This window comes from Phycodurus eques, chromosome 14 (assembly GCF_024500275.1).
Source record: "Phycodurus eques isolate BA_2022a chromosome 14, UOR_Pequ_1.1, whole genome shotgun sequence".
Lineage (NCBI taxonomy): Eukaryota > Metazoa > Chordata > Actinopteri > Syngnathiformes > Syngnathidae > Phycodurus > Phycodurus eques.
In genome coordinates this window covers 3,887,055-3,904,390 of record NC_084538.1, presented here as the reverse complement: position 1 = coordinate 3,904,390, position 17,336 = coordinate 3,887,055, and the positions used below count along the sequence as shown (strand labels likewise).

Sequence of the window (17,336 nt, the reverse complement as noted above, 5' to 3'; positions counted from 1 at the left end):
AGTGTGTAAGCAGTGGCTGATTGTTGTCTACATAATTATTAGGTGACATAGGAGAGGTCCTGCTACGAAAGTGACTTGTCACATCATCAGAGGTGCCACATTTATCATAGTTTCTGTCCTTGACTGTCTTTTCCTTCTGTGTCTTCAAGAGGGTTCTCCGCGTGCCGTTTTTAGTCATCTAGATCCAAAATAAAATGCATTCACGCTCACCTTCTGCCCCGTCGACATTCTTCGCAACTTCTAGAGACACTCGTGTTGACTTTTCACTTTGCAAGAAGTGGGTAACTGATGAATGCCTTTCAGGAAAACCTTGACTTTCCCAAACTGGGTGGCATCCATTTTAAACCTATATAGTACCTTCTTCAAAGTGAGATGCTTTGGTGGTGGCATGCATGACTCGCTCACATGGGATTACACACATGGCACATAACTCCCTTAAGATTTCTGCTTCATCTGCTTCTAAAGGGGTTGAATCCATCATGTGTTCTTTAGGTTTTCTCAGATGTAAACAAAGGAAAAAAATTTAAACCCGGCTTTTCCAGTGTCGGTGTTCTGTATATACAGCACCCACACACGTCAGTCTGTTTTGATGGATTCAAAACCTGTCGATGCAAACAAAATCCTTCTTGTAGCTGTTTTGGGATACATCGGTCAATGATCGGTGAACACTGGGGGTGTAATGGTACTTCTAAGATCACAGTTCGGTTCGTACCTTGGTTCTAAGGTCAATGTATGGCTAGACCACAAGGGAGTTACACATTTTGTCCCTTACCTAATGTGTTGCACTGTACTAAACTAAAATCTATCCAAGATTAAATATGTCAAAGCAAAGCAAAATATGCTTGTTCTTTGTCTGCCAAGGTATTTCTTCTCACCAGGCATTTTTTGTGGAGGAGCATTTCACATGCTTTAAGCATTTTCCTTCCTTAAAATTCTTGAGGTATTATAACTTGTAACTTTTACTTTTGCGTGTTCATTAAATGTGAGAATTCTGTACCCGAAATACCCGAACATGACTACACGTACCGTCACACCCCGAGTGAACACACATTATGTTCGCACGTGAATACTCATTTGCGCACCCTCACGCTCCGCACTATAGGATGGTGGATGTGGGCGGTCAGCGGTCAGAGAGGAGGAAGTGGATCCACTGCTTCGAGAACGTCACTTCCATCATGTTCCTGGTGGCACTGAGCGAATACGACCAAGTCCTTGTGGAGTCCGACAACGAGGTCAAACCTCACAAACTCGTTTATTCAGACTTACCCATCACGGGCGGTTAATCATAAACAAAAACCCCAACATTTTTTTTTGCTCATCAGAACCGCATGGAGGAGAGTAAAGCTCTGTTTAGGACTATCATTACCTACCCCTGGTTTCAAAACTCCTCAGTCATCCTCTTCCTCAACAAGAAGGATCTGTTAGAGGAGAAGATCTCCTACTCACACTTGGTGGACTATTTCCCAGAGTTTGATGGTAAGATTGTGAATCCATCAAGAATGGCTCATTCAACACTTCTCAAAAAAAATTTTACTTGATTAAAGTCAGTATTGGTTATACGGTGTTTAAATAGTAAAGCAGTGGTTGATTTGTGACGGGATGGTGAAATATTCACTTACTATAGGTGCAGGCGTAAGTAGGGCTAGCCCGCTGCTAGCTCCTCCATATAGTCTCACCAGCATTCTGAATGACTTTAAGGTTTCTTTGTAAATGTTATCCAAAATGAATCTCATCCAGTGAACACTGTCCGTTCCCTTTTAAACAGGCTGCATTTGGGCATCCAACATACATCCTGTGTCAATTTCTTGGCCAACCAAAGACATCTGCTTACTCTTTGTTAACCGTTTCTGCTCGGCTAGGGTTGCTCAAATGTAAGGCAGTGAGTTAGTAGCTACATTAACGGTAGTTAAATAAAAATATAAATGTGCACCTTTTTTCGAAATCAAATCATCTCTACGCCATACATTTTAAGAGTAATGTAAGATGAGTTAGAAATAGTATTCAAGTGTTTTGGGATCACAGTTTGGGTTATATTTATGGTTCAAACAATAATAATAATAATAATATAGGCCATTTTAAAAAAAAAAATACTCATAGATGGTCCCTGCTGAGCGTTCACTGTACAGGCAATTTAAAAAGTAACTTCTATCAATTAATGGCCCATTTAACTGCCAATCCCTGCTGTGAACCTCATGACATCCACGTGTGCCCTCCTCCAGGTCCACAGAGGGATGCGCAGGCAGCGCGGGAGTTCATCCTCAAGATGTTTGTGGACTTAAACCCAGACAGCGACAAGATCATCTACTCCCACTTCACGTGCGCCACGGACACTGAGAACATCCGTTTTGTGTTCGCCGCCGTCAAGGACACCATCCTACAGCTCAACCTCAAAGAGTACAACCTGGTTTGAGCCCTCTCGAGCCCTTCTCTCTCTCTCTCCTTTTGCACAACCTCCTTTTGCGAGTGCACTCTACTTTTAACGCAACACACACGCACGCACATACATACACACGCACATGCACGCACACACACACACACACACACCTGTTTTTGTCCAGCACGTTCAAAGATCCCCTGCAAAAACAAAACAAAACAAAAAAACACCTTGCGCTTCTTCCTGGTTTACTGGCCAGCTTGTGTCAGAGAAAACAGCTGCCTCGATGGGCCTGGCACACCTGACTCTGAGACAGTGACCGGAAGGGACGCCGGGAGACGAATGCCACCACGGGATTTGGTCTCCACCTCCACATCGATGAATGTACCCACCAGTGTGTGAGATGTGCAATTGTGCAGAAAAATGACAACAAAAAAAGGAAAGAAAACCTCTTAAGTGTAGCTATATTGTATTAGGGGTGTCGAACTCATTGTCGTTCAGGGGGGCACATACAGCCAAATTTGATGTCAGGGGCATTAAACTAACAAAGTCATAGCATAATTAATATTAAGAACAACCTCAGATTTCAGTTTTTTTTTTTTTTTTTTGCATCATAACTAATTGCAATGATTTTATATAAAGGCACAAAACTTTAAGTCATAGCTGTTTGGAACTGAAAAAATATCGTATTGCAATTTAAAATTAAATTAACAAAGATCTAGGAATTATTTTAACCTCATTTTCTACATGAGCATTTTTTTTTCTCTCTCTTTGATTTTTAATTTCACCCTGTGGGCCAGATTACATTTCCTATTAGACAGGTTTTTGGGCCGATGTTTGACACCCCTGGTATATTTAAAGACATCTAAGACAAACAGCATGAGAGGGCAAGAAATATGTCCAAATTTTGTTGATTGTTGATGTTTTAAATGTTTTTTTTAACGTAATTTGTCGTGACTACAATTTAGCGAATCACAGCCTAAAAGGAATACGAACATGTAATTTAAGAATGTCATTAATGACAAGAAAATCAATTTGAGAGAGGTATCTTTTTGGACATTTTGTGCATTTTTATTTTGATTTAATTTAGTTCCCCCCCACATGCCTTTTCACTCCACACGGTCCAATCAGACACTTCCTGACGCTGTCGCGCACTCGTTATTTTATATTAGGATGGGCTTCTGTTTACTTTTTGTTTTTTACTGTATAGCCAATTTGTTTTAAAACTAGACAAATAGAACGATTGCTGCTTTTGAGTGGTAAGAGGGACAAGGAGCGGGTGACAAACCATCTTTGACATCTGAAAATAAGTGTGTTGTTTGTGTATATTTGTTTGTAAATACATATACACGACAGCAGTGTACAAAAATGCTCTGTGGTACACCGTCTTTGGCATAAAATCAACAACGATGACAAAAAACAAAAAAAGGTTAGTGTCTTTGGTGAGCACAGCCCCCCCCCCCCCCCCCCCATGAATAGTATTGATACTGTGATATTGTATTTTGTTGATTATAAAAGCAGACGTCACAGAGCCGAGTGGTCAATTAGCAGTCTATATATAATATGGTGATGATTTTAATGAATTTTTTTTTTATTTATCTAATTTATGGACCAGGTTTGAAGGTGTTGATAATTCTGCCTGCTCTTTTTCAGTGTTTAATAAGGCACTCTGTTTCTACTCATGACAGAGTCCTACTTGAGTCTGAACTGCTGTAGAAAAGAAAAACAAGGAATGTCTGGTATCGTAAGGATTAAGTGTCTCTGCTTTCTATTTGGCGACGATTTCCGTTAGTCGCCACCAACCATTTTCTCTAAGGAGCCCTTACATTAGTTTTATTTTCAAAAAGAAAGCAGCTAAAAGTGTATTACCTTTAGGTTATAAATGCATATAGAGACAGCGCTGTAATGCTTACCTACCTAGAAAATGTACATTACAAAAGTGTTTTGGGTTTCTTGGCTCTGTATTTTATTATATTTTTTTATTATTACTTTTTTTTGCATGTTTCCAGGCTTGCTTTAGTAGTGCCAGTGATGTACCTATGAACCTTTTCAGTCTTTTTCATGTGACTTATCATTCTCTCATCCTCATTAAGGGCTATCACAGTGGGGGGAGAACAGTAATACATGCAGAAATTGAGATGTTTAGTATGAGTTGAGGCAAACCCAAAAGGTGTTTATTATTCCCCTCCGCCCCGAAGTAAGGATATTTTTGGTCTTTTGCAGTGTTAGCCACAACTAGTAACCCCATGCAGTACATTTATGTATTACAAAACACACACTACAGCCGCATTAAGTATTTGCATGTTAGCTAATTGCCAAAAAGCTGTGCAGGTTATATCAGAATCTTTTTTAAAAACACAACTGAAAGGTATTTTTTGTGTGGTTATAACTGTTGGGAAATTTATCGAAGTATTCGACTTACTGCTTCTCATTAATTGTGTGTGTGTGTGTTAACAGTTCTCATGATGATTTTATTTTTAAGCTCTCCTTAGCTTTTCTCTATTTTATTTTAGCCACTCATTTCAATTCAATGGCAGGAAACTAATTGAGATCTGGGGTTTGTGTGTGTGTGTGTGTGTGTGTGTGTGTGTGTGTGTGTGTATATTTTGTTTTATTTTCCCCTCTGAATAACTTAAATGCACCATCGTAACCGTAGAATTTACTGGTCTCTTGTCCTCACTTTACCTTAAGATCTACTAGTTGTGGGCAACTTGCGGCCTGTGGGCCATATACAGCCTATCGGTATGTATATGTGGTTCGCTGTGAATTTCTAAAAAAAAAAAAATCCACACACACGCAAATGTTCATAATATACAATTTATTTTTCAATGATGGCCCTCGAATTATTATGGTCCTTACAACTGTCATAATTTGGTGCAATTTATAACTGTTATATTGGGGGGGGGAGTCTTCCATAATAGGAAGTCCATTGAGTTCCTACTACTAAGTTTTTGCTCTTTCATGTTTAATGTAAACGACGTGGAACCAAAGGCTGTGTGTTTGTGTATGTGTGTGTGTGTGTATATATATATATATATTTTTTTTTTGTTCCGCAGAGCAAAAACATGCACATGCGGCAAAGACTCTGGAACTTCCCCTAACGACTCGCGCTAAAATTAGCTCCTCCCCGACATATGTTAAGTGAGCAAACGATGTTTAACTGTTAGTTGCGTGTCGAGTGCAAAAAAACATTTGACAACTTTTTGTTTTGCTAGTTTGTGTTGCACAGTGGAAATTTGGCACATTTTAAATTTATACAGTATAGTACATTACATTTTAAATTAATACAGTGTGTATATATACACACACAGACACACAGTGTATGAGCAGGAAATTGGGATGGTTTTTGCATGACGCTTCAGTCTTTCATTTTATTTTCCTCACTACAACTATTTTCTTATTTGTTGCCTTGATGCTCTTATTTCTCTGTACGTTCAAAAAATTACCAGAACGCTATTGTTCATATGGGTTTAGGAACACTTTCCCTCCTTGCTCCCTCTTAAAAAGATCAAATGTCGAGTGGTGTTTTTTTGTGTTTTTTAATTGTAAATCCAATGTAAACAAAAAAAATCGGTTGTATGATGCGAGCCTGCCAGGCTGCGTCTTCAAGTGCCAACACACCACCGCCAACCTGAGATGCCCCATACCCGCATGCGCTCCACCCCGCTCTTTTGAAATGAGACTAAAAAGATAGATGATTAAGTGGGTATGTCTAAGAACATTTCAAAGGATAATTTGCTGTTTCTTTGTTTTGTTTTTTAAACTATAATTATTGCATGTACTGTTTCTTTTACAAGCGAGTGGCTTTGGATGTATTGACTGAAGCCCTTTGGCTCCAGTTGGCCGGATATCGATATACACATAACTCTTTGCCATATTTTTTATGTTTTTGTGTGTTTATGTTGCTTTTCTTGACCACTGTTGCCTGATCCTCATTCGAACATGACGTATGATCATTATCGCCGCCGCCTTCTAAAGAGAGAAACATAATGACAAGGTTATCTGTTTTAAGCATTGAAATAAATTTGTTCCTATACTTGTTGATCATGTGTGGTTGCTTTAAAAAAAATAATAATAATAATCAAGTCAACATATCATAGATACTGTGTTGATTGTGTACAATGTATACAGTATACAATTATATCTATATATGATATAAGGATACAGTATAACTACTGTCTATACATAAATTATAAATCATACTAATATAATTAAATTAGTGATTACAAGTAAAATTGCATGGTGGCTGTGTGGTTGACGTGTCATCTATTGCAAGGATTTAGTAGCATTTGCTACAATTTTGTCCCATTGGTTTTGTACATCAAAATCCCCTCCCCAAAAATAGTTTTTAGGTTAAATATCACTTTTTTTCTTTGATGAATTCATGTCATGGAGTCTGTACATCTAATTATCCCTCTCTGCTTATCTGTATCCATCCATTTGTGCAGTCATCATCCATCTATCACCTATCCATATACGTATCTATTACTCTGTCATCTGTCCACCTATCTATCCATCCCTCCTCATCTATCCATCTAACAACAGCCAGCCGATCATACGTCCAACTACCCATGTGTAGGCATAGAGTTAATGTGTGCGGGGAGACAGGGGTGGTGTGGAGGGCCCTTCTGGAGGGCGACGTATGGGGGCCAAGAATTTGGTGCTACGCCCCTGCCTACAGCATCTTGCAACTGCGGCCTAAATTGGCTTCAGTACACATTTTCACCACGGGGCGCTGTCGGGAAGAAAACACCACAGAAGAAGACTGGAAACAGGAGAGTCCTGGCCGGGCGCGTGCTTTATTTAGAATCCCACTCGTGTTCTAGGCAGGGCAGCTAATGTGTCGACATCAAGTCAGGCTTTCCCGTGGGGAGGCGTAACGTTAATACAAAAAAACCCCTCATTCTTTTGTAAAGCCTTTTTTTTTTTTTTTATTAAATACATTTATTTTAAATCTACTGTTTAAGCGTCTCTTGTCGCAAAGAAGGTGTCGGTGAGCGTGAGTCGATTTAACGCTAAATGAGCGTTCCTCTCCAACGATGACAGGGTACAAAGTGCGAACAGCAATAATTTAAAAGTCACATATCCGGGAACGCGTTCGCTTCAACCGGATAGCTAGCTCGCTCGGGGCTCGACACGACGGAGAGGGACTCCTCGGCGAGCGAGCGACGCTACTGCTAGCTTGCTGCTGACATGATGTTTCCTCAATCCAGGCACTCGGTGAGTCGTTGTTCGTCAAAGTCGCTCGGCTAGCGCGGCTAGGCTAAGATGTGCTAATTTGCGCTAGCATGCTCGCTAGCTGACGCCGCAGGACAAAAACGGCGTCTTTCCCCACCAATGCCTGGCGTGGCGTCCTCGCCTCTTTGTGCCACTTACGTCCACGTAACGGTAACATCCCCCGTTGAAACGTGTGTTAGCTCGCCAACTCGTGAGTGTGTGTACGCGTCAGCCTGGCCTAGCCTAATCTCGGTCACTGTACTGGATCTGCTAGCCGATGTGAACAAACAGCCACCATTCCCATACAGTTGGTACTTATCGTTCATTTGTGAGCGTCTAAGCGCAATAACACACTAAAAGATGTCTTCTCTAAGTTATTATTCTGCTCCTTTGGTCCTCGTTAAACGTGCATATTTCCCAACAGATTCAATTCATTGCAACGTCAAAATCAGAATGAGAAATGATCACCTCATTCCTGACATTCGGGCAACTATTTGTACATGACCCGAATTCCCACTTTCCCCAGAATTTCACATTTGCCGTAAAAAGAAAAATCCAATTGAAATGAATGAGACATTTTACTGCAAAAAAAAAAGCAAAAGATGCTGATGACGCTTATGTACGACGGTGGTTCAAGTGGAAAGGTCTTTGCCACTTTCAGGCATGTTTTGTTCGAACTCAAGGGAGTTCGTCTTTGGAGGTTCCGCTGTATTTATTCTCATGTACGATTTTTACTTATTTTATTTTTAGATCAATTTTTCAAGATTTTTTTTACATCCATTTTAAAAATCTTTTTCTGAATTATTTTCTTTTCTTTTCTTAAAAGTATCATTTTACTTGCGAATATGAAATAATAGTTTTTACATTTTACATTAAATATAAAAATGTTTCCTTATAATTCTGGAAAATATTTGTACCAAAATAGTTTTTTTTCCCCACAAAAGTAAGTCTGTTTAGATAGTCTGTCATCCAGGTCACGGTAATCGGTTGAATCGAGCTAACTGGACTTTTCATGTTTGTTAAAGACAAAAAAGTAAATTTTTCTTCTGATCAGAAAAAAAATTATCTCTACATAAAATGACATTTTTATGTTCTTTTAAAGATTTTTTTTCAGACTTCGTTTGAAGTCTTGAGATTACATTTGTTTTCTCTAATTCTTGGGGGGGGTGTTTTGTTACCCTAAGTAATTATGTTATAATTTTTTTTTGTATTTGTATGTTTGCTGGCAAAGCGGCCTTTTAACTGAATGGTAAATGTTGTATAGTTTTTTTTTGGCCTTGCGAAAGTCTTTTGTCATGATTTTGTCAGCAGGCGTCGGCTCAGTCCGGACAAGCTCTCAAGTTCACCACCTCCGACTCGTGTGATCGCATCAAAGATGAGTTCCAGTTCCTTCAAGCACAATACCACAGGTAACACACAAAAAACCTTTACAAGTTACTTATAACTAGGACTCCTTCCCCTCATAACCTTGCTATTCTCCTAAAAGTATGCATTTTTCTTGTGACTATTTGAGCCATTAAATAAATGTCTCAAAGTGCATTCCCTCCCCCCCACACACACACTTCACTCAAGCGACAATCTATTTAAAGCTCCCACGTAATTCAAATTTTGGCACAAAGCAAAAAAAAAAAAAAAAAGACCAAGCAACAGCTCATAACTCCAAAAACTTGAGTTGGGGAACTCATAAATCAAGGTACCACTGTGATATATATTCTTCTAAATAAACACATTCACAGCTTTTTTTTTTTTACTTGACCTGACTTGTTTTACTCTTCATAAAATTCTTGCAAGAAAAAAAAAAATCTTCCTTGGTTCCGTGTAAAAGGAAAAGACGTGTTAACCACGCAGCCATTTTATGCTATCTTCATCCGAAAGAGTCTGTTTATTACTATTATTAAGTTTTTCCAGTAAGTTGTCGTCGTCGTTCCTAATATTTATTTTTTTACTGGTGTGTGTTGTCCAGTCTCAAGTTGGAATGTGACAAGCTGGCGTCGGAAAAGTCTGAGATGCAGCGTCACTACATCATGGTGAGACTATGAATAAGAAGTCAATTTGGATCACACCTGACGTATTAACAGATGTTTGTCTTGTGTGTTTCAGTATTACGAAATGTCATACGGATTGAACATTGAAATGCACAAACAGGTAAACGTTCTGAATATTCTTTAATGTAGTTGTTGTGTTCTCATTTGTCACTTTCTTGTTTCCTACTCAGGCAGAAATAGTCAAGAGACTTAACGGCATTTGCGCTCAGGTGCTGCCATACCTGTCGCAGGAGGTAAATGCGCCGCATGTACACTGGTTCTGTGTGTGTGTGTGTGTGTGTGTGTGCGTGTGGGCAGCGTGCATGCTTTAGTCAAACCTTTTAAAAAGTCGTACTATTATGATGGCTGTAGGGCTGCAACTATCGAATATTTTACTGATTATTCTATCAATCAATCAAGTAGTCGGATAAAAATAAATTTTTCATTATCGAAGTCAACACCTTTTGCAGTGAAGGGTAGTTATTTTTGTCCCTACATTGTAGTATCTGTGACTTTGAATGTGCATGGCTTTAAAAATAACTCCAATTGTAATGACAGGGTTTTATGATATCTTTCGATGTAAGTAACATAAGAATAACATCCATCCATCCATTTTCTACTTCTTATCCGAGGTCGGGTCGCGGGGGCAGTAGCTTTAGCAGGGGCGCCCAGACTTCCCTCTCCCCAGCCACTTCGTCCAGCTCTTCCGGCGCATTTCCAGGCCAGCCGAAGGACGTAGCCTCTCCAGCGTGTCCTGGGTCGTCCCCGGGGTATCCTCCCCGGTGGGACGTACCCTCACCAGGGAGGCGTCCGGGAGGCATCTGAATCAGATGCCCCAGCCACCTCATCTGGCTCCTCTCAATGCGGAGGAGCAGCGGCTCTACTCTGAGATCCTCCCGGATGACCGAGAGCTTCTCGCCCTATCTCTAAGGGAGAGCCCGGACACCCTGCGGAGGAAACTCATTTCGGTCGCTTGTATCCGGGATCTCGTTCTTTCAGTCACAACTCACAGCTTGTGACCATAGGTGAGGGTAGGAACGTAGATCGACCGCTAAATCGAGAGCTTCGCCTTTCGGCTTAGCTCCTTCTATACCACAACGGACCGATACAAAGTCCGCATCACTGCAGATGCCGCACCGATCCACCTGTCGATTTCCCGTTCCATTCTTCCCTCACTCACTCACACATTAAATTTTATTTTAATGAGATTCAAATTATTAATATTAAATGGTCCAGCATTCCAGAAAAGCATTATCATTAAACAATACATAACCATAAAGAAATTAATGATGGTTGTTATTAAGTCATCAGTCATATTTATATATAAAAAAAAAAAAAAAGTTTTCCTGTGAATCTTGAAAGAAAAAAAATTCCGGGATTTAAAATCGTTTTTACATGCATATATCTTTCCATCAAGCGACTTAACTTTTTTACTAAAATTTAATTATTTGGTGTCTGAAAAAAGTCCATCCTTTCACATTATATATATATATATATATATTTTTTTTTCTTGTAAAATTGTGTGGTTGTTTCAGCACCAGCAACAAGTCATGGGTGCCATCGAGAGAGCCAAGCAGGTCACGCCCCCTGAGATGAACTCCATCATACGGGTTAGTCACTTTGTAACTCTTATAAAGTTGAATAAATAATGAGTGAAATGACCATTTTTGTCAAACAAACAAAAAAAAAAAAAAAAAAAAAAGCCCGGTGTGAAGCTGCTGGGATGAGAATCGTCCATTCTCCATACCACTCATCCTGTTCAAGGTCGCGGGGTGCTGGAGCCTATTGCAGCTGACTATTGCAGCTGACTTCGGGCGAAAGGCGGACTACGTCCTGAACTGGTCGCCTTTCAGTCACAGGCCACATAAAGACGCAGACAATCATTCGCACTCACATTCACGCCGACACCGAGTGGGAACTGAAGCCGCGCTGTCTGCATCACAGTCAGGCAAATGCACCATCAGTGACGGGATGAGAATCAGCACCTCCAAATCTGAGGCCATGGACCTCAGTCGGAAAAGCGTGGAGTGCCCTTTCCGGGTCAGGGAGGAGATCCTGCCCCGAGTGGAGGAATTCGAGTTTCTTGGGGTCTTGTTCACGGGTGAGCGGGAGATCGACCGCCTTCGTATCGGTCTGTCGTGGTGGAGGAGGAGGAGGAGCTGAGCCAAAAGGCAAAGCTCTCAATTTACCGGTCGATCTACGTTCCTACTCGCCCGTGGTCACGAGCTGTGGGTCGTGACCGAAAGAACAAACGCACTCCTTAGCACCTGTTCCCCAAATTAGTTCAGTGGTTACGCTCTACGAATCTACTGAATTTATTCACATTCTCGTTTTTTTTTTATAATTACAGTTTTATTTTTCTTCATTAAAAACATGTTTGAAAAAAAAATTCAATGGGAAAAAGTGATTTGCTACATGAGTAGGTGAGTTCCGAGCTGGGTCACGGAACAAATCCAAGTGGTACGTGACGGTACTACTGATGCGTGATCTCCATTGTCCTCCCTCCTATGTGTGCAGCAACAGCTCCAGGTGCAGCACCTGTCCCAGCTCCAAGGCCTGGCTCTCCCGGTGGCTCCTCTCCCTCTGGGCCTGACTCCGCCCAGCCTGCCGGCCGCCTCGTCCGGCTCGGGCCTGCTGTCTCTGTCCTCCATCCTGGCCAACTACTCCCACGGCCAGGCCGCCCAAGCCGCCAAGGACGAGAAGGTCCGCGGGGACGCCGCCCAGGCCCAAGCCGACAGGCCGCCGCCCAGGCCCGATGACGGCGACAAGTCCGACTAGACGACGGCAGGTAAAGGCTGGAAAACGAAGGCGGCGGAAGAACGCAGACTCTTTGTTCTCATTCGACATAATGTGTACATATTCACGCTTGTAATGTACAAGTGTCAAAAAGAAAAAATAAAGCGTAGAAGGGTAAATTTTACTTTCATTCCTCCTTCACCTGTAACGGCATAAATCAAAGTGGAGTCCGCTCGCCTCTAATGACACGCTTAACGGAGACAAACCAACTAACCATTTGTCACTTTTGACGAAACACCATTTTTTTTTTCCTGTTCCTTTTGCAAGTGGCTGACCAACCACTGGCCTGTCCGCGTACCTCAAGCCCATCCAAAGACATTTGAGTCCAAGAAATTAACTCTTGTGCGGGCACATTACAGTAGACTGCGCGACTGTGTGACTGAGTTGGTGGATGAGCGTGCATGTGCGTTGCAAAGTTAGTTTGACGGTGTTTGAGAAAAGTGCGTGTGTGTGTGTGCGTGTGTGTTTGTGTCCGCACGTGCGTGGGAGAGGTGTGTGTGTGTGTGTGTGTGTGTGTGCGCGCAAGCGAGTGAAAGTCTGAGTATGCGAGCACACGTGTTTGTAAAAATGAAAACATTTTTGGTTTCTTCTCTTTTTGCACCTTTTTGTCTATGTCCGTATGCTCGCTGCAGCCCCTCCCCCCCACCCCCACCCGCCTGCTGGCCCACTCATCATCAGGCAAACTTGAAATGGAGTTTTCAAAAAATTGTCGTATTACATTTTGAGTCTTGTCAAATTGAACATTTTGACATCAAATAAGTCAAATATGCAAGGCTTGTCTGTCGCCATTGTGGAGGTAGAACTGACGTCTCCACTTTGGGCCAACAGGGGGCGGCGATGAACTGATATTGGCTTTTGGAATGACGTCACACTGAGTTTAGCGAGCTTTGACTTAAAAACACTTGGGAAGCTTTAAAAAAAAAAAACACTTATACATTTTTTTAAATTTAGTTTTTATTGTGTATTTTTCATTTGACTGTATTTTTAATTCTATTTTTAGTATTTTATTTTGCCATATTTTGTATATTTTTTTTCCGTAAAAGCACTTAAGTGTCGTCTGTGTGTTCTGATAACGTTAATGATAGTAATAATCATCTTTTGTGTGCGTTTGTTTACTGTGAAGGGCCAATTTGTATACATATGAATATATCAATATACATATTTTTAAAGCATTTTTTGTACGTTCCAAAGCTGCTTTTTAACATGTGTATCATGAAGAGCAAGTGTGTGTGTGTGTGTGTGTACGCGCGTGCATCATTCTTTTCTTTTTTCTTTTGTCCAAGTTCTGCAAGTCGTTTTCTCACTTTGTGATTGTTTAATCCTCTTTTTGTGCAAAATTAGTGGAAAACAACAAACCATGTCTCATTGAATATTTGAAAGAAAGCAAGAGTGTACTACGCTAACAAAGACAAGAAGGAATGCATGGCGCTTTTAGCAGTAAGGGAGCTTTTCTGGTGCCTTACAAATAAATGTGATTGGAACACTCGCACTGTCTTTATTTTACCTCTCAAATGAAAAGATGAAATTTTATTGAAAAAGGAAGTCATATGTTAGAAAATAACTGAAAAAAACAGGGTTAGGGTTTCAAGTAGGGGTTTAAATCAGGGTTAGGATTTCAAAGTAGGGTTTCAATTTCGCTTTCTACATGGTTAAGATTTCAAAGTAGGGTCAAGATAAGGTTACGGTTTCAAATCAGGTTTAAGGTTTCAAAGTAGGGCTTCAAATCGGTTATGGTTTCAAGACTGGGTTAGGGTTTCAATTTGAGTTTCTATACAGGGTTAATGTTTCAAAGTAGGGCTTCAAATCAGATATGGTTTCAAATTAAGGTTTCAAGACAGGGTTTCAAATCAGGCCTTAAGTTTCAAATTAAGGTTTCAAGACAGGATAACTCTTTCAATTAGGGTTAAGGTTTCAAAGTAGGGTCCCTTCAAGTTAGGGTTTCAAATTAAGGTTTCAAGGCAGGGTTAGTGTTTCAAAGAACAGTTTCAAGACAGGGTTAGGGTTTCATATGAGGGTTTCCAGATAGGGTTACGGTTTCACAGCAGGGTTTATCATCAGGGTTAGGGTTTCAAGAGAGTTACGGTTTCACGGTAGGGTTTTAAGTCAGAGTTAGGGTTACAAAGCAGGGTTTCAAGACAGGGTTATGGTTTCAAATGTGGGTTAGGATTTCAAATTAAGGTTTCAAGACAGTGTTAGTGTTTCACATCAGGGTTAGGGTTTCAAAGTTTGGGTATCAAAACAGCGTTATGGTTTCAAATTAGGGTTTCAAGGTAGGGGTTAGGATTTTAATTGTGTTTTCTATACACAGTTAAGGTTCCAAAGTAGGGTTTCAAATCAGGGTTAGGGTTTCAAATTAAGGTTTCAAGGCAAGGTTAGGGTTTTAAATTTGGGTTGCAAGACGGTTACGGTTTCAAAGTGGGGTTTCAAAAGACCTTTAGGGTTTCAAGGCAGTCAAACCCTCCCTGGGGGCTCGGCTTGTAGACCAAACAGAGCACCTGCATTCGCATGTATACAATGTGTATAATTCCATCCAACTTTGCAACTCCCACACATTTAAAGGCAATTATGTATATTTAAAAAAAGGCACTTCAAATTTAGCTCTGTTTAATTTTGGCCAGGGATATTTTTTTTATTAGTTTTTCTACTGTTTTGTATTGAAATGCAATTAAATGCGTTTTTCCAGGGTTAACAATATTCCTGTCTCTGTCAATTATTTCATTCAGTCTCCACTGAAATGCTTTTGAACTATGTTGCCTTTTAGGACAAATACTGTATTATGATTAAAATGGGATTAATTGCGATTAATTAAATACAAGGCCTCGAACTAATTAGATGATTTTTAGAAATAGAGTCCCACCCATAATTTTCAATTGAGTTATGCAGGTTATAGTTCACATTAATGGCGCAAAAAGTTTAGAAATTCTTCATCTTGGTCAATTTTTTTTCCCCTATTACAAAAGCCTGGCATTTTAACAGGGTTGTGTAGACTTTTTATATCCACTGTATATGGCGCGGGATGTGGTAGCTCCACCCCTAAAACAAGCCAAGATCACCACAGCAAGAAGTATGCTGTAAAATAATGTCTCAAATTCTTGATCTTTGGAGTATTTTGACAAAAGCATATCACTGACAAATGTGCAATTTTTTTAAATCCTGGGGGGAGGAGGACATACTTGTGTATCCTTTATTTAAAAAAAAAAGGCATTTGAAAACGCTGAGTCACAGTTGAGACATTCAGAAGTAACAAGCACAGGCAGCAACAGGTCCCCACACGAGGACGGCATCACTTCAGAGTTCAGACCGCAGCGAAAGCACATGAATCGCTGTTATGGAAAAACAACCCAAAAACATTTGTGCGCAAAAAGGAAAGAAGTTTCCATGTCTTCAAAAGGCAGGAAGGAACTGGATTTGTGCGCACAAAAGCGTTCCAGTTTGCGAGGCCGCGAGGGAAAACTTTTCAACGCCATGAAAACGCCTCAGAAGCGTCAATTCAAGTCCTTTTTTTGCTTTGTTTGTTACTCTGCTGACGCAACGTTCAGCCCTGGAAAAGCGACGAAAGCAGCCAGAACAATGTCCCATGCTTTCTCTTGAACATCACAATTCTTTAAAGGGGAACTAAATCCCTACAATTTGAAAGCAATAACACATTGTGTGTGACAGCGCTAGTCAAAGCACACTCCTCCGATTAATATTGCATTTGTGGAATAAGAATTAAATAGATTAATTAATCGGCGTAAGGGGCCGCCATGTTGGTCAAAATCACTACGAGCTGCAGAGCGGAAGTGACATCGAAGCTACAGTAGAGTTTCCTGCTGTGCTAATACAGCGGGCCATTGAATTGTCAGCTGACTGAGCATTGGACTCAACTGTTCTTTTCCCATTTTCCCATTATCGAAAGTATTGTTCAAAAATAGCCTTTCAAAACATGTCATATTTTAACTACATAAGTAACTTTCAGTAAAGATTACAGTATGAAGAAACTGAAGATGACTGTAACAGCTGAAAGTGCAAAAATAAATATATTGCACAGATCTCTTCTTCTTAGGAAAGTGCAACATCAAAAGTTTGTCGTCCTTATAGGAAACAAAGGACACAAACAAAAAACGACCACAATTTTAAATCCAAATTATGCTATGCTATGCAAATTATGCTATGGCAGAGAGCGATGGATTTAACCATTGCATCCTGTGTCAACACTACAGCTCAGATGGAAAACATGCAGCAGCCATCAGAGGAAGCGGGGAGATCGCAAAAAAAGTCTCGTAAACATTTTTTTTTCTTGGAATTAATGAGTTGATTCTGATAAAATGACAACTTTTTCTCTTTATATTCCAACTCTATTGTGGTAAGAAAATATACAAACACACTCACACAATATATATATATATATATATATATATATATATATATACATATATATATATATATATATATTGTGGGGGTGTCCTAGTTGACACGCCTCTGAAACATCGCGTGGACATCGGGGACAGTGCCTCTGGATTGGGAGACTGGGGTGGTGGAGGGTGTGTTCCAACGACAGGGGGATCACACTCCTCAGCCTCCCTGGTAAGGTCTATTCAGGAGAGGAGGGTCCGTTGGGAAGTCGAATCTCAGATTCAGGAGGAGCAGTGGTTTTTCCTCCTGGCCGTGGAACAGCGGACCAGCTCTACACCCTCGGCAGGGTCCTCGAGGGTGCATGGGAGTTCGCCCAACCAGTCTACATGTGTTTTGTGGACTTGGAGAAGGCATTCGACCGTGTCCCTCGGGGGGTCCTGTGGGGGGTGCTTCTTTAGTATGGGGTACCGAACCCCCGGATACGGGCTGTTCGGTCCCTGTACGACCGGAGTCAGAGTTTGTTCCGCATATCCGGCAGTAAGTCGGACACGTTCCCGGTGAGGGTTGGACTCCGCCAAGGCCGCCCTTTG

General features: G+C 40.8%; 2 protein-coding genes across 5 annotated transcripts in view; both read left to right on the top strand.

Moving 5' to 3' along the window:
• The window catches only part of LOC133413257 (guanine nucleotide-binding protein G(q) subunit alpha-like), a 32,623-nt gene extending 26,224 nt beyond the window's left edge, over positions 1 to 6,399 (top strand). For both annotated transcript variants that reach the window (XM_061697384.1, XM_061697385.1), the window contains exons 5-7: positions 1,103 to 1,232; positions 1,323 to 1,476; positions 2,220 to 6,399. In XM_061697384.1, coding sequence (XP_061553368.1) covers positions 1,103 to 1,232; positions 1,323 to 1,476; positions 2,220 to 2,410 — 475 coding nt within the window. In that variant the 3' untranslated portion in view covers positions 2,411 to 6,399. The remainder of the gene's footprint in view (positions 1 to 1,102; positions 1,233 to 1,322; positions 1,477 to 2,219) is intronic.
• Positions 6,400 to 7,159: 760 nt separating this feature from the next.
• On the top strand, positions 7,160 to 13,897 carry LOC133413087 (TLE family member 5-like). Of its 3 annotated transcripts, none has more exons than XM_061697003.1 (7): positions 7,160 to 7,594; positions 8,900 to 9,000; positions 9,555 to 9,618; positions 9,692 to 9,736; positions 9,807 to 9,869; positions 11,151 to 11,225; positions 12,133 to 13,897. In XM_061697003.1, exons 1-7 carry the CDS (start codon positions 7,568 to 7,570, stop codon positions 12,391 to 12,393), a joined length of 636 nt encoding a protein of 211 aa, XP_061552987.1. In that variant the 5' UTR covers positions 7,160 to 7,567; the 3' UTR covers positions 12,394 to 13,897. The 3 variants fall into 3 exon arrangements, with proteins under 3 accessions (XP_061552987.1, XP_061552989.1, XP_061552986.1); XM_061697005.1 differs by having other exon boundaries at positions 7,164 to 7,594; positions 8,903 to 9,000; XM_061697002.1 differs by lacking the exon at positions 7,160 to 7,594 and adding an exon at positions 7,601 to 7,762 and having other exon boundaries at positions 8,903 to 9,000.
• The last annotated feature ends 3,439 nt before the right edge of the window (positions 13,898 to 17,336 follow it).